Source organism: Nipponia nippon, unplaced genomic scaffold (assembly GCF_047370975.1).
Source record: "Nipponia nippon isolate SJK-2023a ecotype South Korea unplaced genomic scaffold, ASM4737097v1 scaffold_23, whole genome shotgun sequence".
Classification (NCBI taxonomy): Eukaryota; Metazoa; Chordata; class Aves; order Pelecaniformes; family Threskiornithidae; genus Nipponia; species Nipponia nippon.
The window spans coordinates 4,211,400-4,237,573 of NW_028262340.1; the positions used below are offsets into that span (position 1 = coordinate 4,211,400).

Genomic DNA, 26,174 nt, shown 5'->3' on the forward strand with positions numbered 1-26,174 from the left:
TCTGGAGAAGCTTTGAGAAATGAGTCCTGCAGTCAAGCTAGCTCTTCTCAGACTAATCTCACGAGGCTGAAATGAGTCTTCATGGGCAGAGAAGGACTGGCTGGGGGCACTGAGAGCCTCTGAGCGTTGGCTGCACCCTGTGCTGCTGCGGGACTGCTTCTCATTGAACTCTTCTCAGACCATCCTTCATTTTCTATCAGGGTGTCCATTTTCAAAAGCAGGTGGGGATTCTGGTTACCAGGATCCATCCTGAGCCATCTGGAAGGAGGCTGATTTTCAGGAGGTAGCAGCAGATGGGCTTAGTGCCTGTTGAAAATCACACCCTTTCTATATTGTCCTGAAGTTTCTCATGGGTTTTGAAAACACAAGCAGCTGCAAAAATCTCCATCTTCTGAAGGCAGGAGGTGGTGATGACTCCGCTTTGCTGGTCTGGCTCCTGCGCGGGGCAGAGCGCAGCACAGACCAGCGCTTGGCCACGCACGCGCAACTGCTGCAGTGAAATCGGGAAAGTTTCACTGGATTCATTTTTCACCAGAGAAGGTCATGAGGTCTGGGATGGGTGTCCCACGCTGGGAGGAGATGTCGGCTCATGCCAGCACAGCCACCAGCACGGCGGTCCGAGCCGCCGGCGGGCCGGGGCAGGCGGGAGTCCCCGCTTCGCCCGGCTCACTGTGACCCATGGCTATTGGCTATTCTGGAGCTGGTTTCCATGAGGACTTCTTCTTTTTTGTAAAAACGCTGAACAATTCTGGATTCATCCCCATGTGGAGCGGGAAAAATTTTGAAATCTTGAACATTTTTGAGGGCTTAAAAACAATTTCCCACCCAGTTATAGCCACCAGTCTCATCAGGATGTGTTTGAAACCACTCCAGCAGGAGCTGAGCAGAGCTGGTCTCAGCTGGATACCACTCTCGACGAGAAATGCCTTGGTCAGGGGTCATGTTTCTTCAGAAAAAAAGTATCTTCAATAGCTCAGGAAGTTATTAGTGTCTGCTAACAATAAGAGCTTTGGATTGATTCAATAGATGCTCATTTTAATTGTAAAATGCCAGTAATGAGAAATGTGCCATCCAATGACTCATTTTTCCCTTGTAAAAATTATTGGACATTTTTATTAGTTTTACAAATGACAGGACCTCGTATTTCTGAGAACACTTTATACAAGCCTTGCACAAGCCCACTCTCATAAAAGCGTGTCTGTGGTGACATCCAGAGCCACAAGAAGGGGAGCGGTAGAAAGGCCCAAAGTGGTGAGGACAGCCCACAAGTGGAACTGGCAGGACCGAACCCCAAGAGGGTGGGAAGGGGTGGATACAGCGCCGGAGACATGAGCTTCGGCGCTCCTTCCCAGCAGTGCCTTTCTGGAGAGGCACGGGGCAGACAGGGGGATGGGTGCCAGCCGGCGCCCGGAGGTCTGCCCGGCACAGAGCCCCGGCGTGGGGCAGCCACGCCGGCGCTGAGCGGCCGTCCGGGTGGGCGATGCGCCGGGCGCAGGGAGGGCAGGAGCCAGCCCCGGCTGGGCAGAGCTGAGCCAAGGTAAGCGCCGTCCCCAGCCGCGGCCCTTCTGCGACCAGCACCGGGCAGAGCGGGACCACACAACCTCCTTCTCCTCCTCTCCCAACGGAGAAGCCGCTTCGCGCCGTTAACCCCAGCGCCCAGCTTTATCCATCTTGGCGTTATCTCTGCCGGCAGACAGCCGGGGCCAGGGTGCGCTGGGCTGACCGCGGAGCACGCCTGCCCTTGGCTTCCCAGAAACAAGATAAGGAGTTGAGCGCGGGCAGGGGGCAGGGGGCAGGGGACAGGGGCAGGAGTGCAGGCAGGCAAGGGGCACGGGGAGATCCCGGACCCAGCCTGGCTGCGGCAGCATCGCTGCTGGGCTGCGTGGCTGGACGGGACTGGTGGGGAGCGCCGGCAGGGTGTTCCTCCTTCTCCGGAGAATAGAAAAGCTGCTTTGGCCAAACCATGCTCTTTTATAAAATCCAAGCAATTTCCCATGGAGAATTAATTTGCACAAGGGGGAAAAGAATCGTTTTTGAGAATTTCTCATTTCAGCATTTCATTTCTCCTCTCTTGTTGACATTATTTGTATTTTTATTTACATCTCCTCATGACAAGTCATCTGTAATTCTGCGCAGTGTACCATGAGCTGGCATGATATGACATAATGCAAGAGCTGAGATAGCCTACTTCTTCTATTTTAGTTTGGAGGATATTTTAAACTTTATGTTATCCAGGAAATTTCTGAAATATTTGTCTTCATTCCAAGCCAGAATGAAAACAATTTTTGAAATGTCGGAAGTTCCTGTGAAACAAGTAGCGAGTGCTTCCAGCTCTGCCGCCGCATGCGACAGGGTGGCCGGCGGGGAGGCCACAGCCCCATGCAGGAGGGTGGCAGCAGGCAGCGGGCAGCGGGCAGCAGAGAATGGGTAGGAAGCAGTGGGCAGCGGGCAGCGGACAGCAGGCAGCAGGCAGCACGCCTCTCCCCGTGCCTGCTGCAGCCTGGCATGCATTTGTTTTCCAGCAGCACAACTACAGTCATGCATTTAGGGCGGGGGGTTAACGGGAGGGATAGCTGAAGGAAGGGCACGGGGAGAGCGCCTGGCACATCCCTGTTCCCGGGGGCAGCAGCAGACACAGGGTCAGGGTCAGCTCGGACCCGGCACATACCACAGCCTCCCAGCAGTGTCCAGGCAAGGAGCTGGGACAGGGAGCAGGACGTGCCGCAGTGTCAGCCGAGGGAAATAGGGACAAGCAGCTCTGCCACGAGCCCGTGCAGCAGGAGCAGCCCTGCATCCCCCTCCCTGTCTGGGGCAGCACATGATGCTGGGCTGGTAGGGCTGTAGAAGTCGGGTTGTGCCAGCTTCCCCCAGCACTGTTCTTTGTTGGTGCAGTTCTGGGCCTGTCTGTGGGCTCTCCGCAGGGGTGTCAGTCCACCCCAAGCCCCCGGGGCTGATGCCTTGCAGAGAAGGTTGAGACTGTGTGAGGCAGAGAAGTGATACCAGCAGCCTCCCCGTGCTCTAGAGCAGATGGCTTCCTCGCACCAGAATATGTCAGGAGGGACCCGTGATCGCTTTGCAAACCTTCTCTGGTTTGGGGGGCACCAGCCCGGGGAGGGAGAGGCTTGGCCGGCAGCTGCAGGGCTGCAGGCAGGAGGAATCTGCTCCGAGGTGCTGGCCCTAATGCTGCATCCGCCGAGACCGAAGCGCTGCAGGACAGGCAGCGCTCTGCGGGGACTGCAGGAAGCCAGGGTCCCCGTATCCGTGTGTCCCGGTAGAAAGCGCTGTCAGGTTCCCAAAGTATTTGCCTTTGCCTCTGTGCTGAGACGCTGAGTCCTCAGAGCTTTGTTTTGTGTACTTTGGGAACCGACAATTTGTAAAGACATGCTGCTGGGCTAATCCTCCATCAGCTCCCGGAGCAGAGACCAGCTGGGATCTGGCAGCTCTTTCCCTTCTCCCACTTCAGTCTGCTGAAATAGTGTCTCTGTAACCAGTAGCTTACAGGTTTTGACTTATGCACAAAGCAGAGCAGCAGCTTTCTGCAGTTGGCAGCTGGGACTGCACAGGCACGTCGTCCTCCCGTGCCAGTGCGGCGACCTGCCGGGCGGGCATGCCAACTGTGCCAACAAGGTGTTGCGTGCCATGCCGAGTGCTGGGGGCAATGCCAGGCTTGGTGGTGAAATCATCTTGGCTCCCTCCTGGTTTTGGAGCCGTTGTTATGCCCTGGAGACGCTCTTAGGGACGGGAGCTCTTTCCATGGCACGGTTTGCTGTGGCTCCAGTCCACGAGCTAATGCATCAGGGAAGCAATAAAATTAGGCTCTAAAAAAAGGTACCTTCCTCTTTGTGCACAGGAAACCTCATGCTTTGCACAGAGCTTTTAACAGAGAGCACAGTAGCACCGTGGGTCTTGAAGCGAGTTAAAGATCACTTGTGCCATCTCCTCTGTTGAGCCTCAGCGTGCCGGCTCAGTGAGCAGCAGGCTCCACAGCTGTGCTGGACAAGCACTGGGGAGACCATTAGGAACAGGGAGACACATGCACTGCCTCGCTCGAAGGAGGTTTGGGAAAACAAGGAGGACTCGGGTCTCTGAGGTGCTGAGATTTCACTGGGGCCAGGAGTCGGTGCATAGATAGGTGCTGGCTGGCGTCAAAACCCGGATCTTTCCCATCAGTTAGCAGGTAATGAATGTAGAGCTGGAACTAGTGCACACTAATCTGGGGTCTGCCAAGGAGAAAGGCTGGCACAGGGACATCCTCAGTGAGCCAGCTGTCAGTGGAGAATAAATACAGCCCTGAGAGCTGCGCTGCACCCCAGGCCACTGCATGCAATTTGGAGGAGGCAGAACAGCAGGATGTTGCTGTTAACCACTGGCTGCCCAAAGAGACACCAGTGTCCCCACAGACTGGCTGGCTCCCTCCAGCCTGACCCCAGCTTGCCTGCGCCCACTTGCTCCTGCTCCCAGCCAGCACCGCTGCAGCTCGGTTTGGGGTTAGCCATGACCGGTGCTGCGGGAGGACAGCACAAGTGGTGCCATCGGACAGACTGTGGGGCACCCCAAAACCTTCAGCACCTCTTTGCCGAAGTCATGCTTTGACGGGACAGCCTGGGCTGCATTGCCTGTCCAGGCTGTCCCCTCCAGCACACTGTGTGGAAGCTGGCAGGAGAAACCTGCCAGTAGAGCCGTGTGTGCCGTGGCCATTGCTGGAGTGCTCCGATCCTGGGTTCGGGATTCAGGTCCCAGGGCCGTGTCCATGACCCCAAGGTGTGGCTGGAACATGAGCTGCCCCGTCCATCGCCCCTTGGGATGTATCTGGGAATGGCAGGGGCCTGGGGGGCACGTAGCCGAGGGACCAGCTCTGCGGCACACGGGGACCTGCCCCAGGTCATCCCAGATGCCAGTCAGTGGCCATGCCCCAGCTGTCGCCCTGCTCCCAGGTGTGCGCCTTAGGGGCACAGACACATGCCGGGGTGGGAAATCCGCTGCTGGCCAGGACCAGCGCGTGGCTGGGGTTCGCCCTTTGTAAAGACAGGTAGCGTCTCCCCGCCATGGCAGGGTGAGGCAGGGCAAAGGGACAAGGGTCCATCACCCATCACCCCCACGGCACAGAGATGCCCCCGCAGTGGATTGGGGTCCCCCATGGGCAGTGGGTGCCCAGAGGCACTGCAGGAGCCTGGCATCCACCGGGCTCATCCCTGGAAAATGGGATCATCCTGCAGCCCTAAGTGGGAAGGTACCAGTGCCATTGTTCCGTGTGTAAAGGGCCTGTGATTTTTAAGAAAACTCATTTTGAAGCTGACTGGAGTCTGTCAGAGCAAATTAGTTGCAGTTTCAGCTAGCCACTTGCTTCTGGTTCAACCCTGGGAAAGCAACTGGGCTACAAATGTTTACCTTATGAGGTAAACCATCAATATCCTTGAAACTTTGATTAAAAAAAATACTGGACTAGAGCATCTTGTGGTGGGGTTTTTTTTCCTGATTCGTTTCACAATATGCCAGAAGCATGGCTTGAGTTAGGGCTTTGGCAGGGGCTTTTATCATGATGGATATAGTGGAGGATAGAAAAGAAATTTGGTTATCAGAGGATGCCAGAACTCAACTTCCTAGCACATACATTTAATAATGCAAAAGTTCTCCTTTAAAGGTCTCCTTAGAACAAATCCTAGTCATCACAAAATCCATGGAGATAAATTAAATTACATTTTAATAGTGGAGAACTCATTCCTGGGCCGGGCGCAACAGTGAAAGTATGTTCTCTCTTAGACAAAAGTAGCCTCATCTCCCATCAAAATTCTGAATGTTACCATATGAAAAACTTAATTGGAAGCGAAACCCTGAAGCTCCCAGGGCGGAGGCACTACGAGAGGCTGTCATGGCTGTGGTAGCTCTCTTGCCGACATTGCAGTCACGGGAGCGTTATTATTCTCTCCCATTGTAAATGAAAAGGCATCTCCAAGAAATAGCATCTAATGTGTATTTGCTGGAGCTGCATCTGGAAGTGGCTGGCCACAGACGTTTTTGTCCAGCATAACCTAAGCTCTTCCTCAAGAAGAAGTACCACGCTTCTCACACAGGCTTCGTGCACTTCAGAGCCCCGCCATGGGCTTCGGTAGCACCCGCTCTGCCGCCCAGCCCAGCGCTCCGGCAAAGGCCTGGCTGAAGCGTTCTTGCCTTTGCCTCGGATCATTGCTTTCTGCTCTGCCATCTTTTAAAGCCAGGCTCAATCAATTCTCTTCTTCACGCTGTCATCTTGAAGATATTTAACATACGTACAAATGCCTCCCGTGCAGACACAGATATGTAAAGTGGGCAGTGTGTGCAATAAGTGCCGCAGTACGGGGCGATGCGGGGTGATGCGGGCAGGGCCAGTGGCAGCTGGCAGTGAGGCCTCACCTCGAGGTCCTGCATGATGAACACTTGCAAAAACTGAGAGAAAGGGGGAAAAAGGGCAGAAAGAGAGAGACAGAGGGAAGAGCTGCCACAGCTCTTCTGCTCATCCCTCCCGTCGAGCTGTGGGCCTGGCGAATGGGGCTGGGCCTGCGCTGGCACGGCCGTCCTGCCCTTTACTTCCTCATCTTGCCCTCATCTTCCCCATCTCGGCCTCCCTATTCCCCTTACCCCAGCCCCGGGAGCCCGAATCCCCACTCTCTGCCCTGCCTCCTCCATCCCCGAAAGCAGGGCCCGGCCCCCCGCGCTGCCCGGGCTCCTCCCTGCAGCTCCCCGCAGTGCTCGGGGCTGGGCCTTGCTCCTCTCAATGTCTGTACAATTACCAAAATCCCTTGGCAGAATTAGCTCCTTGCAGAGCACTGCATTCAATTAATTATATAGTTTAAAACACAATACGTAGACATATCCCATCCACACCAGCAAAGCTTTTGGCTCCACTGGAAATCTCTGAAAAGCCGCAGTGCAGCAGAAGGCAGGCCGTACGCACAGCCCTGCCTGGGCTCCTTCGGCATAGTCACAGGAGACAGTCTTTAATTGTAATTAAAATAATTATAGGTGTACTGCAAATGTCTTGGAGAATGCAGCAGAGCAAGCACATTTCTACAGCTTTTGCTGCACAAGGATCCCCTCAACATATGTTTTCAGCTGATTTATTTATGCTGGGCTCAGTATAGTGATATTCCTGTCTGCCTGCGTGGGTCTGGACTGACCTGTGCAGCTCCCTCCCCAGGGTACGCGTGTTCGCCGTCAGCGGGGACACGGCGACAGGCACTATTCACCCTTCAGTGCCACTTTGGTACAACCCAGAGCACCAGCGGCAGTGCTGCATCCCTTTGCGGGTCAGCGGGAACCTCTGGCTCACGCCTATGGGGTTCCCAAATTGCCCCGGGGTTCCCAAATTGCCCCAGGGTCCCCAAACTGCCCCAGGATCCCAAAACCATCTGAGGGTTCCAAAACCGCCCCAGGGTCCCCAAACCATCCAAGGGTCCCAAAACCTCCCCAGGGTCCCAAAACCATCTGAGGGTTCCAAAACTGCCCCAGGGTCCCAAAACCATCTGAGGGTCCCAAAACCGCCCCAGGGTCCCAAAACCATCCAAAGGTCCCAAAACTGCCCCAGGGTCCCTCCTGCCGGCAGCCTGCTCTCTGCAAGGGCCCAGCTGGGGCAGCAAGGAGCAGAGCCAGGGGCTCACCCTGGCCCCAGATGCTCCTGGGTCTCATGTTGGTCCCAGAGCCAGCCCAGCCGGCCGTGGCTTCTCTGCTCTCACTGCTGCAGGTTACTGACAGGGGGACTTGGGACTCCCGAGGTTACGAGCCTGCGTCCCCATGCAGCGATGGGAGCCCACAACAATTACAAGCTTCCTGCGTGTCCTTCTCTGGGGTTTTGTCACACATCATGTCTCACATCTGGGATTCGACCAGTTGGTGGGGATGGTAGTGCTATTTCCATGCCAAGCTGTAGCTTTTTTACCCCCAGCTGTTTCAGGGCTTACAGCTATTGTGTGGTTTTTTTAATGTTGCAAGAATTTATATTGGGAAAAAAGTGCCTTTTTTTTTTTCTTTTCTCAACGCCCTGGGAAATGTCATCCAGCAGGAATGTTCCCAAGAGTTGCTCGTGGCCGAGAGGAGGATGTGCTCGAGCAGGGGCCCGCATGCCCAGCTCCCATCCCTGTGCCCAGCCTCCTGGGACCAGATCTTTGGGCTGTGGCTCCCCCGGATGCCCCATCCCCCCTCCCCAAACTCTGCCCCATGCTCCCGGAGAACTGGGGCCAGCCCGGCCCCACGGCAGCACCAGCTCCTGCCCCGCTGCTGCTGGGCGCAACAGCAATGGAGGCAGAAAGGAGGGGGCAGAAGCCTGGAGAGGGACAAGCTGTTCACGGGGCTGCTCCTGCTGCAGAGGCTCTTGGTTTCGTGTCCTCTTGGCTGTGCCAGTGGCCTCTTCCACTTCCAGCTCTGGATGGAGTTACAAGAAACGCTGGAAGTCCCAGCCCTGTGGTGTGTCATCATTTAAACTTGTCTTCAATAGCGTCCCAAAGCAATTGACTTTTCCCAAACATCAAAGCCCCCAGAGCGACATGGGGAGAGGCAGGGCTTCCCCCACAAATCCCAGTGGCTCCCGTGCCCCCTGCCCTGCCCGGCTTGCGGGGGCTGGACACCCTTCTTGGCTGCGGCCAGCAGCCCGGGCTGCTTGTCCCCTCACATGCTGGCCCATAGAGCAGACCCTGCTGCAGCCTGTGTGAAGCGTGATGTGCTTTGGAAATGGATTAGCACTGTGTGAGGGATCGGGGCTTCGGCTGGGTTTGTTGAACAGCTGGACTTTCATCTCAGGGAGAGCAATGCATCTCAGGTGGGGCTGTGAGAGCAAGGGGAGGCAGAGCTGAGACATTGCACGCAGGATGAGAAGGCAGATCTTCCCCATGAAAATACAAGTGAGGTTTATATCGATTGCCCCACCGTGAAGGTGCTGGATGCCTTTTTCCAGGCTCAGCATCACATCACAGACCACTTCCACAGGACTCATTATGGGACAGAAAAGGCTGCAGGGACAAATGTCCGTGTTCGCCAGTGGTTTTGCTATGACCAACCTCAGAGGGGTCTGCTTTATGCGTGGGGAAGGGAGGGCAGGGAGCAGCTGAGCTAGTAAAGAGCTGAGTTGTCCAAGAAAGGTGCTTGCAAACCTGCCTGCCTGTTGGGCTTTTACACAGGAGGGAACTGATAAACTCAGAGAGAGAGAGAGCAGAGGGCAATGCCTGGGGTAGTGCTTGGGGCAGTGAGCAGGGCAGTGCCCGGGGCCGTGTGTGGGCAGTGCAGAGGGAGCCCCAGCCTGCCCAGCACTTGGTGTGAGGAGCGTGGGGCTGGGGATGGAGCCATGACCCCCATGCCATAACCCTGCCGTCCCCCGCAACGCTGGGGAAGAGCAGCAAGGCACTTGTGCTCTGGCTCGGGGGGGACGGGACACAGCTCCACCTTGCAGATGTGAAGTAAGGTGACCTGCCCAGGGACTGACACAAGGACCGGGCAGGCGCTGGCTGGTGGGAGCAGGCACAGCTTGGCTGTGGCTGTTGGGTATGGCCTGATGACAACACACCTCAAAAATCCAGGCCCAGGAGCAGGTATGAAGGGAAAAAAAAATAATGAGGAGAAAGAAATAGTGAGGAGATGCCAGTCTGCATCTCCTTCTCTTCTGCCAGGATCCAGAGTAGCCCTCCACCCTCCTGCGTGCCAGGGGATGCTGGGGGACACTGGGGGATGCTGGGGGATGCAAGTGGAGCAGCTCCTCAGTGGGACCTGTGTGCCCAGGGTGCTCCCACCATCCCACCAGCACTGCCTTCCTCCCCAGCCTCAGAAGTTTTGTAGAGGAAATCTTATAGAAAAAATTGTGGCAGCTCCTGCCTCTACAAACACAGTGCACTGCTGTCTCTGCCAGAGCTCAGTGCTGGTTTGCCTCAAGGAATCTGTGAGATCCGTCCTGCTGTGATCTGTAACAATATTGGGATTAAATTAGCTTCCCTGAGCTGCAGAGGGGTCAGCGTGTGAGGCCCCCTGGTTAATCCAGCAGGCCAAAGAGAACAGAAGCCTCCCTGCATTGGGAAAGGAAAACAACGGGGTCTGTTTGCAATCCGTGGAGCTAATTCAAACAGCATTCCTCAAACAACAGGGGAAAAGGGCCTTCGAAGCAAATGAGAAAGGAGCGTTTCCCAACATGCGCATAAGGTTGCTCCTTGGAAAGAGGCAAAATGTCCAGCCTGCAGGGGGCACGGTGTCAGAAAGTGCGGCAGGCAGGAAAGAGAGATCCTGAAAAGCAGGGCAGCTCGCTGGGGCGCACACGTTCACCACTCGAACTCTGCCTCCCTGCCCCGTGCCTGGTGAGCACAAAGCAAGTCGGTCCTGCCAGAGCCCTCTTGATCTGCCCATGGCATGATGTGCCACGTCTGGGGTGGGGTGGGTCATGCGGATCTTGCTCTTCCTCCACCCACAAAGAGTTTTATGCAGAAGTCATTTTCATGGCTCTGCAGCTCGCGGCTGCTCAGCACCAAACCAGGGTGACCTCCCCGGGGACACTCCCGGACAGAGACATCCTTCCCGGCACAGGCCACTGCCAGCGCCAACCCCTCCAAGCAAGGCCAGTGAGCAGCGCTGCCTGGCCAAAAGCCCAGGCTTGCTTGCTCTACCCGGGAAGAAGAGGCATGCCTGGGTGATCCTATCAGAAAGTCATCTCCCCTTCCTCTTGCTCCCGCATCTCCCCGTGGAAAGCATGATCCTGCGTGCCCCCGTGCCTGACCCCCCAGCATGGCTTGTGCAGCCTGTGTCAGGAACTTGATAGTTGTCTTTGCAACCAGAGCAGTTGTTTATGCAATAAGTTAGGCACTTGGGATAACTGTATTACCGGGGACTGAGGACTGCAGGTGTTCAGATATTATTAAAAACAATTGCCCAGGCTATCAATCATTCCGCACAGAGATAAGCCTTCTGAGAAGCAGACCTCTGTGTCAAAGCAGGGTGCAGAGAAGCAGCACACCACAGATTGAGGCTAGGAGCGTCGGAGACAACTTCAGAACGTTCTTGCTTTCCTTCTGCTTTCTCGGCAAGAGTCTTTTTTGATTTTTGCTTATGCTGAGATATTATCAAAGGCTGATGAGGCACCAGGGATGAGTAATGCACTCTCTGTGCCAGCCGAAAACTTGTAGGCACTGGTACCTGCCTCTGCACACAGGGTTAATGTCAAGGGCGAAGAGCCCTGGGTCTGACAGAAGCTGCGGTGCTCAGTGCCGGAGCTGCTGGATGCAGACCCCATCGCCTGCGCCTCAGGGCCCCCCCTGCCCTCAGCTGTGCCCAGAAGCTGAGGGACACAGCTCCTGGCAGGAGGCAGCTTGGCCCCATCCTGGAGGTCCCCATGGTCCCCAGGCAGGGCAGGATTTCCATGGAGGAGAGGCCTTTCCCCTGGCCAAGAGAGCAGAGGGGGCTGCAGGGCAGGAACTGGAGAGGGATGAACTCAGACCAAAAATTGACAGGTCTTTAATGGAGAGGGGAACCATGTGCTCGAACAGTGGGCTGAGGGATGTGGGGGAGTCGGTGCCTCCTCTGCAGAAATGGGGGACTGAGGTTGTCCCCTCGGCTTTGTGTGGAGCGGGACCCGGAGCCTGGCCGGGGAAAGACTGGAGCTGACTGGGCAGGGTCGCCCAGGCTGCGTGATACCTGTAATGCAGAATTAGACCTGCTGCTTGCTTTTCCACCCAAAAAACCCCGAAACAAATGAATTCAGGCAGCCTTCGTCTTCTCCGGGAACATCCCGATGCCCCTTTCCCCACACAGCGCGTTCCCCAGGGCGAGCTGTGGGCCATGGGCGATGTTTCCCCAGCACCGGGAGCTGGGACTGCCGCTACTGCCTGCCGTGCTGCTGCACCTGCGTGGCCCGGCCCGAGGAGCCCAGGCTGCCAGGCACCTGCTCGGCAAGGACTTCTGTGGGCGGCAGGGAAAATCTCCCAAGTCAGCAGCTCTGCTTTCAATCTGGAGCCGCTTGGCATTTTTACCCTGCTAAAATGTGGAATTTCATGTCCTTTTGTACGAGAGAGAAACAGCCTGTTTAGGATTAATTCAGGATCAGCCTCAACAGCCATTAACTAAAGAAAAACAAAACGGTAAATTAGCTGCCTGTCAGAAGAGGAAGAAATGTGGGACTTGATGCTGGATTTATTGTGGAGGGTGTTAAGGCAGGATTTAGTGTGATTTACTGTCCTCCGCAATGATACCTTCTAACACCAGGGAGCTGGCAAGCACACCTCCTTTGCCTTCAGTCAGATATACTGCTCTGTTCACTAATTATTGACGTGTCCGGTAGCCCTGTTCTTGCAGCTGGGTTTGTCAGCATTTCCATTCTAGAGCTCTGTCTTTGGGGTTTATTGCTCAGTTATAAACATTTGCTCCAGACTGAAACTTGATCTACAACTGTCAACTGGAGTTGCAGTGCTCTGAGAGAGATTAGAAAGAAAAAGGTTTGGCTATTCAATGCAAGCATAAAATACAAGATCTTTGGTTTATGAAATTTTTCACTCTTACAGTCAACTAAGTGAATTTGTCCCAGAGCAACATTTGATGGTACTTCAGAATTTCCTAGAATAGAAAAAAAATCTTGAAATATAAATAGAAAAGGTCTTTAATATGGGGATTCACAACAGTAAACACTTTGCATCTGCCCAATATTCAAAACACATTCACTAATGCTCCTGTGAGATAGCGATGAACTCAGAAAATATCGTTTACAAGTAGGAAACTAGGGACATTTAATGAGGTGCCAAAGAAAATTCAGGATGAATAACACTTCCATATACATGTGAATTAACACAAACACAATGCAAAGGAAAAGCTGCATAAAGGGTGGATTTTCCTTCTTGCCTGTTTTGGGTTATTTTGCATCTTTGTGTTCATACCTGCCCCCGCAAAAGCGCTGTGCAAAGCAGAGATGATTGCACGTGTGTGAAGAACACAGATCTGTGGGACTCTTCAAACCCCGGTGTGGCTGGGGGGCTGCTCCATGCCACGTCCCGTACCCCAGCCCTCCTCTTCCTCGGGGCTGCCAGTTCCATACTGAGTCCCGCAAAGAGCTCCAGGGCTCGTGCCAGCGACTGCTGGGGATGCTCAGAGCCCCATCTTCAGTGGTGGCTCGTGGGCAGCGGGGTGTCAAAGGGGACCTGCCCTGGTCCCCAACAAGGGACTCGGGTGGGGATTCGGGAGTTAGAAGCCCGTCACAGCCTTTGGAAGAGCCTGTGCCCTCTGGCTTCCAGCTAGGAGCCCTGCAAGCTTGGGGAGGGTCAAGTGAAGATAATTCTGCTCCTTGTTGCTTCAAGACTTTTGCTAAGCCCTGCAGGGTGAGTCACTGCTTGGCATGGGTGTCTCACCCATCAGCATGTTGTCCTGTGATGTCCCTAGGAACACTTGGAAGCTAAGACAAAATTTTACTCATTACAGAAGAATTAAGGCATTTGCTTGAGCGGATCTTTCTTACACCTAAAATAAATACTGAAACGTGTTCAGATGGTTGGAGAAGTTGACCCACAAAAGGGGGAAGGTAAAGATGGAGCATTCAGTGCATCTCCTGCAGCTCCCTCACTCCTGCCCACTGCAGGTCACTGGTTTGGGCTTTACGGAGACTACCTTGTGTTATGGCCAAACGACCTTCATGTAGAGAGTTTAGAAGATATTGCCATTGATTTTTGCAGCACCCCTCAAAAAGCACAGCCTGCAAATTACCTTCAGACAGAGAAAGCCAGAGGCAATTGGACAAGGAAAGTGTTAGAGAGGGGCAAGCTTTCTGTCTGAGATTCCCAAGAGAGGGAAGGTGAATGTGAAGAAGCAGCAGCCTCCTCCCCAGCTGCAGAGGCTCAGAGTGCAGGTGGCTCAGCAAAGCAAGGAGATGTACTCCACCCTCTTGTACTAAGGATGATGGTCTTAAATGGTAAGGAAGGGGGGATGGACAGACGTTGCTGTCCCTCCCACCACACCCTTGAGTCCTCCTGAGCCCACCCTTGGGTGGGAGCGGACCCTGCAAAGCAGGAACGCGCAACCTCCCGGGCTCTTGGGAGCACCAAAGGGAAGCACCAACCCTCCCCAGAAGACTGCTGGGGTCCACGGGGCACAATGTGGTGCGAGGCTGATGGGCAGCTTGCCACACAGCTGTGCCCCTGGGACCACCTGCCAAGGCACCAGGGCTCTTGGCAGAGGCCCATGGCCATGGGCACCGCATCGGCCTCACGAGAGCCGGGGATGAGGGTCATGCACGGGGACCCGCTGCCACATGGCACTGCCGGCCACTCGGGAAGCAGGCAGACACTGATTCCTGTTTATGGCTTGTACAGAGAGACGCTGGTGCAGGGTCCAGCACGGCTCCATGGCCACGTGCCCTGGGAGTGCAAGCTCCCTGCCTGAGTGCCTGGTGCAGGGGGCATGAGAGGGGATGGGGACCCCCTGCGCCTACCCCCGGGCTCCCCTGGGGTTGGGGCACTTCTGCCTCCTCCGTGGGGGACAGGCAGGTTGGGGCTGCCTGCTGCCAAGCGCAGCCGAGTCGGAATGGCATTGCGCGCTAGCACGCTGGCAAGGGCGAGTTGCTGGGTGCTGCCCAGGCCAGATCCTGCTCAGCCCGCCAGGCACAGTGGATCTCGGGGAAGGTGCCCAAGCCTCGATGTTCCCCTTTGCGCCCGTGTGAAGCAGGGGTCCGTCCCACGTCCCCGCTGGCCACCCTGGTTAAGGCAGAGAAGGGAAGGAGAGCTGACCACAGCACGGGGAGGAGAGCTCCCAGGGTGCCCAGGTGTGATGGAGGGCAGGTATCCCAGCACAGCCTCACTGCAGTCGCGCTGTTTTCCTGAGCGTGAGCATTTCCTCCTGCTGCACAGCCAGAGATTGAAAAATAACCAGGCTTTCAAGCTCTTTGCTTTAGTGCCTTCCCCCCTCCCGAGGATAATAAGCTGCTTTTAATATTTGACATGTTTATTAACAGATGCAGTTGTGACAGCTGATGACTTCATATGCCAGTTACCACTGAAATGTTAGTAATAACTTAGAATTAACTGTCATAAATAAAAAAAGACTACAAAGACAACTAGATGGTGTGTCACTCTGCAGTAATTTACTGAGACCCTGTTGGCTCTGGATGCAACGCTGGAAGGTCCTTTGTGGAGCTCCAGTCCGGGTTTTGCAACAGTCACAATATTTTGGCTGGATATTGTCTTAGGAGGTGGTACTAGTGGGGTGGAATTCCCTCATGCAGGAGTTTGCACTAGATGCCTTTACAAAGCTGGATACTCTGGTAATAATAATAATAAAAAGCCCCTACCCGGTGGATGGGGATGGAGTCTACGGCATTGAGACCAGGATTTATTAATGTGCAAATTGCTCTGATATGATCACATACTTTCTGCTTTGCATACGCAGGGAGCAGCGTGGGCTGATGGAGTATGAACTAGCCTGGGCGATCTTTACGAGCTGAAATCCTGCACATCACAGAAGGGTTTGTTTCTCTGCGCAAAACCTGGGAAGCTGTTAGAAACCTGCTTTAAAAAACAAGTGAACAAAATACCCAGACCCAAACGCACCAGACTTCTCCATGAACTCGCCATGAATATATTTTTCATTTTTTTTGACAGAAACGTGCATGTAACTTTCTCTGGAGGAACCGAGGATTTTTGTAGTTGTTCTTGTAGTATTTTAAAACTGAGAAACCAGTAGAGTCTTTTCAGCAGTGATGAGGGAGTGACAAGTCAGAGGTAAGGGTTTCAGAATGCATGTTTGTTTAGATGAAGCTTTTGCAATGTGGGCTGCTAATGAGGAATGCAAGCCTTGTCAGCATCCGACTTGCGGGTTTGCCTTGTGCAATGTGGATAATGAGTTCAGACAATGAAAGCTGTGAGAAATCACAGCACGATCTGTTGGGATCCCCGTCTCCCCCACCCCCAAGGTGCGTGGGGCTTTGCGGGGAAGCTGGGCTGCTGCGCGCTGTCCCCTGCCACTCTTTTACCTTCCCAGACCCGGGAAGGGGACACGGAGAGCTAGTCGCAATATTGATCCGTTCGCTGGAGTCGTTGCTGATACTGGACCAGCCCCAGGGTCTCGCCGGCCGCAGCGCAGACGCTGAGTGCTGCGCAGCGGGCTGCAGTGCCCTGCCTGCTTTCCCACTGACTTCCAGAGATGGGAGCGTGCCCGAGCTGAGCAATGAGGGGACGAGGCAGTTAAGCAGTTGCTGTATCAATATTGTCGTGGCTGCGCCTAACTCAGCCTCCTGCAGAGGACGGCACCGATGGGGGCATGGCAGGCACCCGGAGAGTGCGGGGTAAGTACGTACTCCCGGGGTTTTCGGATGGGGGATCAGTGGGGAAATGGTTAACAGTGATCATGGTAATAATTAGTCGTCCGTGTTAACACCCCATGCTGATGTGCAGGGGAAGTGCTGCTGGATCTTGGTGCTGGGCTGCCGAGCCTGTGGGTTAGCAAGGGCTCGGGGCTCGCTGCAGCGCGATCCCGCAGCCAGGCAGGGACACGGCTCCCCAACGTGGGCTCGGGTCAAGGTGACATTTCAGCCTCTGTCCTCCTGGTCCTCCGTGCCGACTGAGCTGGGGTGCTGTGAGACGCGGGTGCGAGCGACTGGGGAATGGTCATGCCTGGACTGCTGGGGTTTCTTGTAGGCTCAGGCGTGTGCATTCCCTTGAATGGCCCTGGAGATGGATGAGGGGGTGTTCAGGTGATGCAGTTTGGTTATGAAGGGGTGTCTTACAGTAAAAGGCATTAAAATAGGGTAATACCAGCAGAAGCACATGTTGCACAGCATGGCAGGCGTGGAGCCTTCGCTCTCCTGCACAGGGGCTGGCGGGTACCATTGCAAAAACTCCTGTTACCTGAAGGTCTGTGGACTTGGGGCAGTGCTTCCAGGGCTGTTTGTGGTGGCCAGGTTTAGGCTGAGATCCCGCGGGGACCCAGCACTTGCAGTGAAACATCTGCCCGAAGTGTTCTCCAGTTTGAATGATTTTGTCTGAAGTCAATCCGTGACCCTGGAGCAGGTGAGCTCCTGACTGCCCCATCACCTCATCCCCGCTGCAGGGCCAGGGCCACAGAGGCTGGGTGGGAGGACGGCGGCAGCACCGTGGGCCTGGGAATGCCGGCGCTGCAACATGCCTGGAAACCACTCTGGAAAAAAGGCTCGTTTCAGCTGGATCAGCTCCCCAGCCCCAGCGCAGCCGCTGCGAGAGCAGCAGCACCACCCTGAGGGACACAGCGGGGAGCGAGCCAGGGGTGCAGAGGCTCCAGGGTGCTCCAGGGCCACAGGGGCATGGATGTGACTCCCTGAGCACAGCCGAAATAACCTGGCCGTGCCAGCGTGCGCAAGCAGTGGCAGAGCAGAGCATAAACTCCACGTTTCCATCACCCAAGCTAGACTTGAGCTGGCAGAGCACCACTCTGCCTGTACTACAGGGCCATGAGACTGCAGTGAAGGCCAGAGCTGGGGGCCAGGTCAGCCTCTCCTGGCCTGTGGGGATGGCCCCAGAGTGGGAAAACGGGGACCACGCAGCTGAGAGAGGCGGGGACTGGCCGGCAGAGACATCGTCCCTGCAGCTCCACGAGGGCGAGCTGTCATCTCCCCGAGGACTGAAGTGCCCATCTTTGCCTGAGACCCTGGCAAACACAGAGACAGCCTTCCAGCCGTACCCACCAACAACCCACCTCCGACGATGATCCTCTGGGATTGCAGCTTCCCCACACGCTCGTGCGCAGCCAGGTGGCATGGGCTGGCTGCAGGATGTCCTTCATTGCCAACCACCCCGAGCAATGCCAGGCTCTGCAGAGCTCAGAGCTGGGTCCCCCTGTCCTGGTGGTGCAGGTTGCTGTCACCCCTCAAAAAGGCAGAACTCGCATGTGCTTGCGCCAGGCTTGCAGCAATGGCCGGTCTGGGGAAAGCTCAGGCTGCCCTGCTCGCTCCCTCCCACCAACCAAACGTCCTGTCCCGACCGATGCCCAAAGCTGAGGCTGCTGGTTATTTTCTCCCAGTTGTGTTTTCTTCTGCTGCTGAAATCAGTGCTGCTCCTGGCTCTGCAGGGCTCAGGTTTCCCAGGCAGTGACATTTTGGCGGGAGAGCCAATGCTGCAGGAAGCTCACCCTTGGCAGATCCTTCCTTTGCACATGGCCAAGCAGAAAGCCCCAGGTGCTGTTTAGGGTCTTTGCCCTGGGCTTCGTCTCTGCTTTTGCCTGGAGAAGCTGATTAGCGCAGTGGCTTGTGACTCACTGGGCTCCTGTAAGCCCTGGAAATTTGCTTCTGAAAAGCCTGCATTTAGAGTCAGTTGTGGAAGGCTGCTGTAAGCCCTTATTTGGACACATTTACACTGAAATAAGAGGGGAATTGGGTACTGAGCAGAACGTGTGCATACTCGTGTAGGACGAAAGCCTTAGGAGCCCTGGCTGTGCTTCCCATTTTGCATTAGACCCCCCTGCTCCCTGCACACTCAGGGTCTCCGGGAGTGGGGGCTGTACGCTAACATGGTGTGTATCCACTCTGCACCTCCCGGGGAATCTGCTGAGAACATCCCTGCATGGCAACAGGGCCTTTAGGGTTGTTGAGGAGCCCTTTTAATGGAAGAATGAGGCTTTCAGTGCCCTGGATTGCATTGCTCTGAAATGGGCTGTTTTGCAATTCCTGGTCTGAAATTTGCTTTGGTTGCTGCTGCTTTAGTGCATTTTGTCCCTGATTGGCATTTGGTAAGTGAGTTATTGAACTGTAGGAGGCTTAAACCTACCTGAAGTTGTAACCTAATAGAAATAGGTTTGCTTTTTCAGTGACTGCAGCTAAATCCCCAGGCAGCTTCCCGGTCTGCGGTGCCGGAGCTGCGCCTGCCAGGATGACTCCAGTGCATTTTCAGATGCTGCTCTGTTTTTGTTGAGAAGCAGCACACACCGAGCCTGCAGCCTGCCTCAGGGCTTCGCGGCTTCCTTCTCCTCCAGACCAGTATGCCACCTCCCTGCGCTAGCAAGAGGGTAATGGAAATCCCCCAGTAAAAAATTTCCTGATGTTTTACAATGCTGAAGCACAAGCGGTCCCGGAGAGAGGCCTGTGGCACTATTAATCGCAGCATTACTTGGAGCAGCTACTGTGCCGGGCACTGCACAAGGCAGGCGAGGAGCTGGCGCTGAGCGGAGCGGGGGGCTGGAGCCAGCGGGGAGGCTGGGGTGCTGCTGCGGCAGAGCCCCGGAGCGACTCCCTGCCGCCAGGCTGGGGCAGAGGGGCGGCCGTGGGCAGGAGCCTCTCCTCGGCGTATTCCCCATTAGCCGGTCACAGCACGGCTCCGCAGATCCGGGGAATGCAGTGCAGAAGCTGGTGGAAGGAGTCAGACCTCAACAATGCTGTGGAGAACTCTGCTGCCAGATTGGTTTTTATTATTTTATTTTTTCAGTGAAGTTTATGGGTTAGGGATTTTGCAGAACTTGGCACTCAGATATAATATCAAATGAAGACCTTCTGGTTCGGAAATTTGACTTAATGCAGCCTTCTTTTATTGCTTCAAGGATTAAGCAGAACAAAGTGGCTCTGCATGTGCATGTGCAGAGATGTTTGCTGGCTGGAGGCACGTGAGACACCCTGTGGCAGTCGCGATGACCCAGCTGGGCGTGCATGGGACCTTCTTCCGTGGAGGGTTTCACAGGGCTGCTCAGGTAGCGTTAGCACTGTCTCTGCCTTGCCAACAGGGAAACACCCCTTGGAAAGACAGCGAGAGAGGGAGAGACTTTCCCAAAGAGAATTGAGGACCCCCAAACCCGCTACCTGCAGCACCGCGCTGCTTTCCTCCCGCTGCGGGGCTGGCAGAGCAGACAGGGAGCTCCAGCCATGGGGGGCCACCCAGCGCAGGCAGGACAGTGCAGGCAGAGCAGGGACATCGGGTTCGGGGAGCACCAGCACCGTGGGCACATCTCTGTGTGCCTGTAGAATAGGAATAATGGTGCTGCAGGGCTGAACAAGCTGCCTGGGGTGCCCAGGCAGACAGGGTGTTTGGTATTGCTGGTCCTGCAGCACCCCAGCACCAGTACAGCCCTCACCCACTGCCTCTGCCTCCTGCCCAGAGGGTTTTTGTGCCGAGGCAGCCGTGCAGCCGGCGCGGGGCAGGCAGCCGGCACTGAGCCGCTCTTTGGTGCTCACCTCTTTGCCCCTCTCCCTTGCTGCTTCCTGCCGAGGCCGGCTCTGCTGATAGTCGCTGACTGCGCCTGGATGAGGCTCCCGCTCTTCACGCCTGCTGGCACTCGCCTCCCCGGTTCCTGACAACCGCGTCTCCTGGCAGGCGCCGGGGGAGCAAGGGAAGATGTGCGCTTCGGAGCCCGCTGGCTCTGCTCCCTCGCCAGGCTGGGGAGCCGCACAGCCACACCTGGGGCTGCGAGCTTTAGATGTCTTGGGGAAGCTTTGCCTGCCGGAGGCTTTCGCCAAGGGAGGGCAAGGCATGCAGCGAGATAAACGCGTGTGTGGGCTTCGGCTTGTTTGAAAGATGCCTCCTCTCCTGCTGGCTATATCCCACCTGCTGAGGTTCAGCCCTGCTGCAAGAGCAGCTTGGCTGCTCTCCAGGGCAGGGCCGGACTGGGGAGGGTGCGGGGGGCTCATGGTGGCAGCAGTGCCTCCAGGCAGGGAGCAGGGTGCCGCGCCAGCATCGCCCCATCCTACTGCTGCTTGACAGTAGCCCAGGGGCTTTGGTGGGTGCCGGGGAGCTGTGCCACCCTCAGACAGGACAGCTGGTCCCAGTGCCGGTCTGCAGGAGCACATCTCCTCCCACCCCTGCGTAGTCTCCTTTATCTCCCCTCCGGTATTTTCTGGGATTCGTACCCCCGCAGCCCCGCTCTGGCTGGCTCGGACACCAGGCAGCAACTCATCGCACCACGAGCGAGGACCACGATATGCCCCATGGACCCCATCCTCACGCGTGGCCCTGCTCTCCTTAGCAGCCCGCTCTCCTTTCCTCCTCCTTTTCCTCCTCCTGCTCCCCTCCCAGCGCCTCTGATATCCGGGTGCCATTATCGTTATTTGACCAGCTTGAAAGTTTACACAAAGGCAGGTTGGGGAATCTGCCGGCAGCATGGGGCTGGCTGCTGCCATAAACAACCGCCCCGGAGCTGGACTCTGCCTGCCCTGGGGCTGGAGAGATTTGTCCCAGGTGCCGTCCCCCATGCCCGAGCCTGCCGGGCGCGGGGCTGGGAGTCTGCTGAGACCAAACAAAACCGGGTGAAACCCTGCAAAACTGCAACTCTTCCTGCAGGCAAAGGCATTTCTGGAACCTGTTCTCCTGTGTATTTGCATCCCCTAAACAGACTACCAAGGTGGAATTCAAATTCTCTGTTCAGCTCCAGGACCTGGAAACCCAAATTCCCCTGCGCTCATAGCTGAAGTCCTGCTGGCTGTTGGCAGCTGACCTGGCAGTTCCCGGGGGTTCATTACTGCTGCTGCTGTAATCGGACTTTGTCCTGCCTCCAGCCCTCGCACAAGCATCTGGTCCTTCTCTCCCAGACTCAGTAAACCTTTGGAGAGCCCGTTTACATTACGGATAGCCTGATATATTCAACAAGAGGCAATATATCAGCAATTTAGTTATTGTGGATTAGGTCTTGAATATCCCGGGGATATAATGTTGGTCTTTCTCACCTTGTGTGTAGGAGGACTAATGGTAAATTATCTGGATGGTTTACATTTTCTGGTTTGTATTGGAGCTCCCAAGGACCAATTTATCCTGATTGAATTGCAAACAAGGCTTACTGTCATCTCAGATCCAGAGGCCAGGTCTCTCCATAAATGAATTCAGAGCAATTCAGGTTACCCCAAATTTTTCCTATCGATGGGATAATGGCATAAATCCTGCTAATGTTTAGACTGGAAATTGTTTGCAGCAACCTGAGCTTGACTGATGGCTGCAATAGCAGAAAGAATCAGAATTTGTGTCCTGAGGTGAGGGTGGGAAGAGCTGGAAGCCCGGCCCTTCTGCCGGTGGGCACGCCGCAGACACTGTGTGCTTGCAGGGACGTTTTGAAACATGGGGATCGTGCTAGTGACCCGCCTTGGCACTGGCTTTTCAGCATCCAGGATGCCAGTAACTTTTCCGTGCTGAGTGGGCAGCTGTGGCTGGAGGCCCAGGCTCTCTTTGGGCTAAAAAGCAAGGAAACAAGGAGGAAAAAGCGTGCGCTTGTCTGGTTTGTGCTTGTGGCCTCAAGGTTTCCCATGGCACTTCCCTCCCCTTGCACTGAACAAGCCCTGAGAGATGGGGTATGTGGCGGCGGCATAAGCGTCACGCTGGCTCTTGGCACGCTGGGGCTGTATTTGCTCCCTAAGAATATCCCTGCTGCTGTCCCCGCACCGAGGGGGCTTTGCCTGCGCTGTGAGTGTTGTGTAAACACTGCAGGACGCGGAGCGGGTTCAGCGTGTACTTCCTGCGAACGCGCTTCACCTGCAAACCCGCCGTAATTAAAAACAAGGGGCAGCCAGACCAGGGCGGCTGCACCGCGCTCGCTCCAGCACAGCTGGCACTCAGCACTAATTTGGGGAGAGTTTGGACTGTGCTGTACTGATGCTGCCGCGCTCACGCCAGCCAGCATCTCCAGGGTCCTCTGGCTGTGCCGTGCTGTGCCGCACCACGCCGTGCCATGCTGTCTGTCTGGAGGGTCCCTCCTCGCCCGGCCGCCTGTGCTGCCTCGCCCCCACGCAGGGGAGCCCCGCACCATGCCCACGTCCCTGCACATGAGCACGGTGCGGAGCGGGGCTGCGGTGAGATCCCCTCTCTGCACAGCTCTCCGCTCTGGTAAACACTCCCAACAGCCCAGCTTAAGCACTTGACAGTGTTTATAAAGCAGCTTGCAGCAAACAGACTTGGAAGTGCAGAACAAGTTGGTGTTTACACAAGCGACTAATTATTTATTTGAAAATCCTGTGGATGAGCTGTGGGCTGTAACGACAAGCACATGGGGAGCGCTGTGCTCCTGCCCCAGCAGCACTCGGCAGAGTCGCAGCAGGGACACGGTGAAAAGTTCAAAGCCATCGGGGCGGGAGGACAATGGCAGCACTCTGCAGTGCCCGATGGCCTCCGGGCCTCACCGGCACACGTGAGCCAAAGCTGCCATGAGGTACCTGCTCCGGGGCACATCTCGGCATTGAGGCACATGGTGCTACGAGGCCCGGCAGTACCCGGGTCGTGTCTCCCCTCAGCAGCTGACTCAGGATGCTGCCAGCCTGCTACCGCTGCTCTGGGCAGCCCTCTCCGTTCAGGTATTTTGCTGCCATAGCCGTAACCGCCCTACAGCTGGGCTAGGGCAGGGGAGCTGCTCCGGCCGGCGGCTCCTGGCCACGTCCCCCACCCCACGGTGGGCATGGGAGGGGGCCGGCACCCCGGGGCCCGTGTCCATCCCGCAGGCAGTGCGCGAGCTGCGGCCGGACTTCGTTCCAGCACCATAGCCGCTGGCCATTTGGGGCACTGGCAATTGCACAGTTATTATAAAGGGCTTTAAAACATTTTCTGTTTCATTTGACCTCACAGAGTGAATATTGTCACCTTTTTTCCCGCACAATGTCAGCCGTCGGTGGGGCTTTGCTCTGTCAGCTGCAGAAAGAAGAGTGTGGCCCTGCCTGGCAGTGCCAGAGCTCTTGGTGCAGCCCGGAGGTCGCCCGTCCTGTGCCCCAGCTGCAGGGCACACGGAAACCCACCTCCCGGGTCATTTCCCGGGGGCGCAGCAGACTGCTCCGCAGCAGCCCTGCCTGCGTTGCCCAAGTCGGGCAGCACAGCCGGCAGGAGCAAGATCTCGGATGCTCCAGGGTGAGGACGGAGCATGCAGCAGCTCCCAGGCTGGCTGCGCCTGGAGCCCGGCGCACCCCGCTGCCATCCAGCTGCGCTGGGCTTTATTTGCTCTCCAAGTTCATGCACAGCAATCGGTTTGTTGCCCAGCCTGTCCTCCCGGCATTCCTGTCGCATGGCCCTGTCCTACCATGCATGTTGGGCAACTCACCGCCGCCGCTTGGCAAAGGCAGCGCAGCACTTACAGCCACGCTCGCTGCCGAACGCCGGGCTTCCTCCGCCGGCAGGGCTGTGCAAGAGCCGGTGAGCCCTGGGCAGAGCAGCTCCTGTGCTCGGCCCCACTCAGCACTGCCTCTGCCCGCGCAGGCAGCGCTGACCCGTCCCTGCTGCTCTGGGGGAACGGGAGCTGAGAGGTTTGGAAATTCCCTCCGAGCAGAAACGATCCCACCCTGTCCCCAGACAGGCCTGTCTCCAGCTTGGGACTCAGGCTCGCTTTCTGCTCGGCTCAACTACCAGCCCCAGAGGTGCCCACTTGATGGGAAACATCTTGTGTGCTTGGCAGTCCGCAGAGGCCATCTGCTACTCGAGGAGGGGCGGCCGAGGGGGACTGGCACTATTTTAAACAAGTTACAGCTATAACCGTATGCAGCATTGGCAGATGGCAAAGCTGCGTTAGGCGTTTCTACATGTGCTAACTCTTATTAAGCAACGCAGTGGCTTGTGGATGAGGTTGGAGGGCGATTCACCCTGCACCGCTCCGGGTGCCACCGTCTGCCTGCACCCCCTGCATGCCGCTCCCCCAGTTCGCCCCACAGATTCTGCGCTCGCCCGCTGCAGTGCTGAGCCCAGCTGTTACGGGAGCGATGTCGACTGTCGAGTTAATCTGTTCTCCTCTTCCTTTGCAGTTCCTGGGAGCGCACTTGGAAACTGCAAGCAGCTAACGCTTGCTGCCAGAGCCCCCAGATGGGACTAGAGCCAAGCTCCTGCGCTCCTTACAGGGATGAAGGTAGAGCCATGTTACCTGCTACCTAAGCTCGCTGTTGCTGATATAGTTTGTGGATATGGTCCTGTACCAGGCTTCGTGCACAGACTCTCAGCTCTGATCCAGCCTGAGACGTTTTAGCGGCAGCAGAGAGATCCCCAGCTGTGGAGCGGGCTCCTCTGACCACCCTGCGACGGAGGGGCTGCAGCGCTGGAGAGTTACTATGCAGCTTGGACTGTTTGTGGTGGTGGTTTTTCTAAGCTCGATGGATCTAACAGGCAGCAGCAAAGTGGTGAAGGGCAAGAGGCAAAGACGAAGTATGTATGAAATGCTTTTCTTCTCTACTTCTCGTGATGCTGTATGGTTCGTGCAGATGGTGAATGTGCTTACCAACGCAGAGAGCTGGGCAGAGGCTCGGGGTGCCCCGCGAGCCCTCGGAGCTCCTCAAATCCCACTCCTGTGCAGAGATGTGCACTGCCCTGTTCCACTGGACCGGCCACAGCCCCGAGCTGCAGGCAATTGCGCCGGTGCCTGCAGGCTGCGGCTTGGGGCAGGGACTGGCCAGTGCTGCTCCTGGGGCTGTGGCCCTCGGGTGAGCTGGTGCCCACGGCAGCGCTCGCGGCCAGAGGAGTTTGCTCTGTGGAGCAGGACCTGGTTGGCCTCCCGCGGCGCCTCGGCTGCCGTGGCCCCTGCCCACCTCCGCCCCTGCAGGCACTGAGCAGGCAGGCAGCGGTGCGCGTCCCACCCTGCGCCCCACCGAGGCCGGCAGCCTCCAGGTCCCCCACCATCATCAGGTGCCTTCCTGGGAAAAGTGAGCAGTAGAGGGAAGGGAGCGTGTGAGCACGAGCCGTGCATCACTCCCCATCCGCCTCCCCAGCGCCGCTCTGCTGGCAGGCTCCTGCCCAGCACCGTCCTTTGCTCCGTGGCCACCCCGTCCCACCCCGAGCCGCCTGGCAGGCTCTGCCCCAGGCAGCAGCCACGCACGAGTGTGTTGGGCCGTGGAGCAGCCGGGCCATGGTGGGACCCGAGGTGCATGGGGAGTACAGGTTTTAATTATCCCTCCAGCCTGGATGGTCCTTGCCCGGTCCCAGCCCGGGGCTCACGCAGGGCAACCAGGCTGAATCGGCACAAGAGCAGCCACATGGGTTTGCCCTCATTTGTGTAAGCTAGTTTTAGAACTGTTTTACATTATAACTGTTTTAAATTAAATTATATAAAAATGATTTTATATTAAAACTGGAACTGCTGAGCCCTGTGAGAACAAGGAAGACTTGATGTCATGGCTAATGCTATAAGGTGCAATTTCCAGCAAGGGCTGGGTTTATACCTTTGCCATACAGGCAGACCTCAGCACCGTGGCTCAGCGCTGCGGGAGGGATGGGGCTGGATCCCCCGGGGGTCCCTGCGTACGGGGGGCCCAGGGCCCCAAAATGCCGAGGGGAGGTCCCGGTCCAGACTCAGCAAAC

General features: G+C 56.4%; 1 protein-coding gene across 4 annotated transcripts in view; it reads left to right on the plus strand.

Annotated features, from left to right (window-relative positions):
• The first annotated feature begins 1,401 nt into the window (after window positions 1-1,401).
• RSPO1 (R-spondin 1) overlaps window positions 1,402-26,174 on the plus strand; it is a 31,766-nt gene continuing 6,993 nt past the window's right edge. The window contains exons 1-4 of one of the 4 annotated variants that reach the window (XM_087760863.1): window positions 15,205-15,241; window positions 15,367-15,442; window positions 15,579-15,698; window positions 24,632-25,025. In XM_087760863.1, coding sequence (XP_087616989.1) covers window positions 24,932-25,025 — 94 coding nt within the window. In that variant the 5' untranslated portion in view covers window positions 15,205-15,241; window positions 15,367-15,442; window positions 15,579-15,698; window positions 24,632-24,931. Of the gene's footprint in view, window positions 1,538-15,187; window positions 15,699-24,631; window positions 25,026-26,174 lie in introns of those variants that run through there. The other 3 variants (XM_087760862.1, XM_087760864.1, XM_009470873.2) reach the window with 3 other exon arrangements.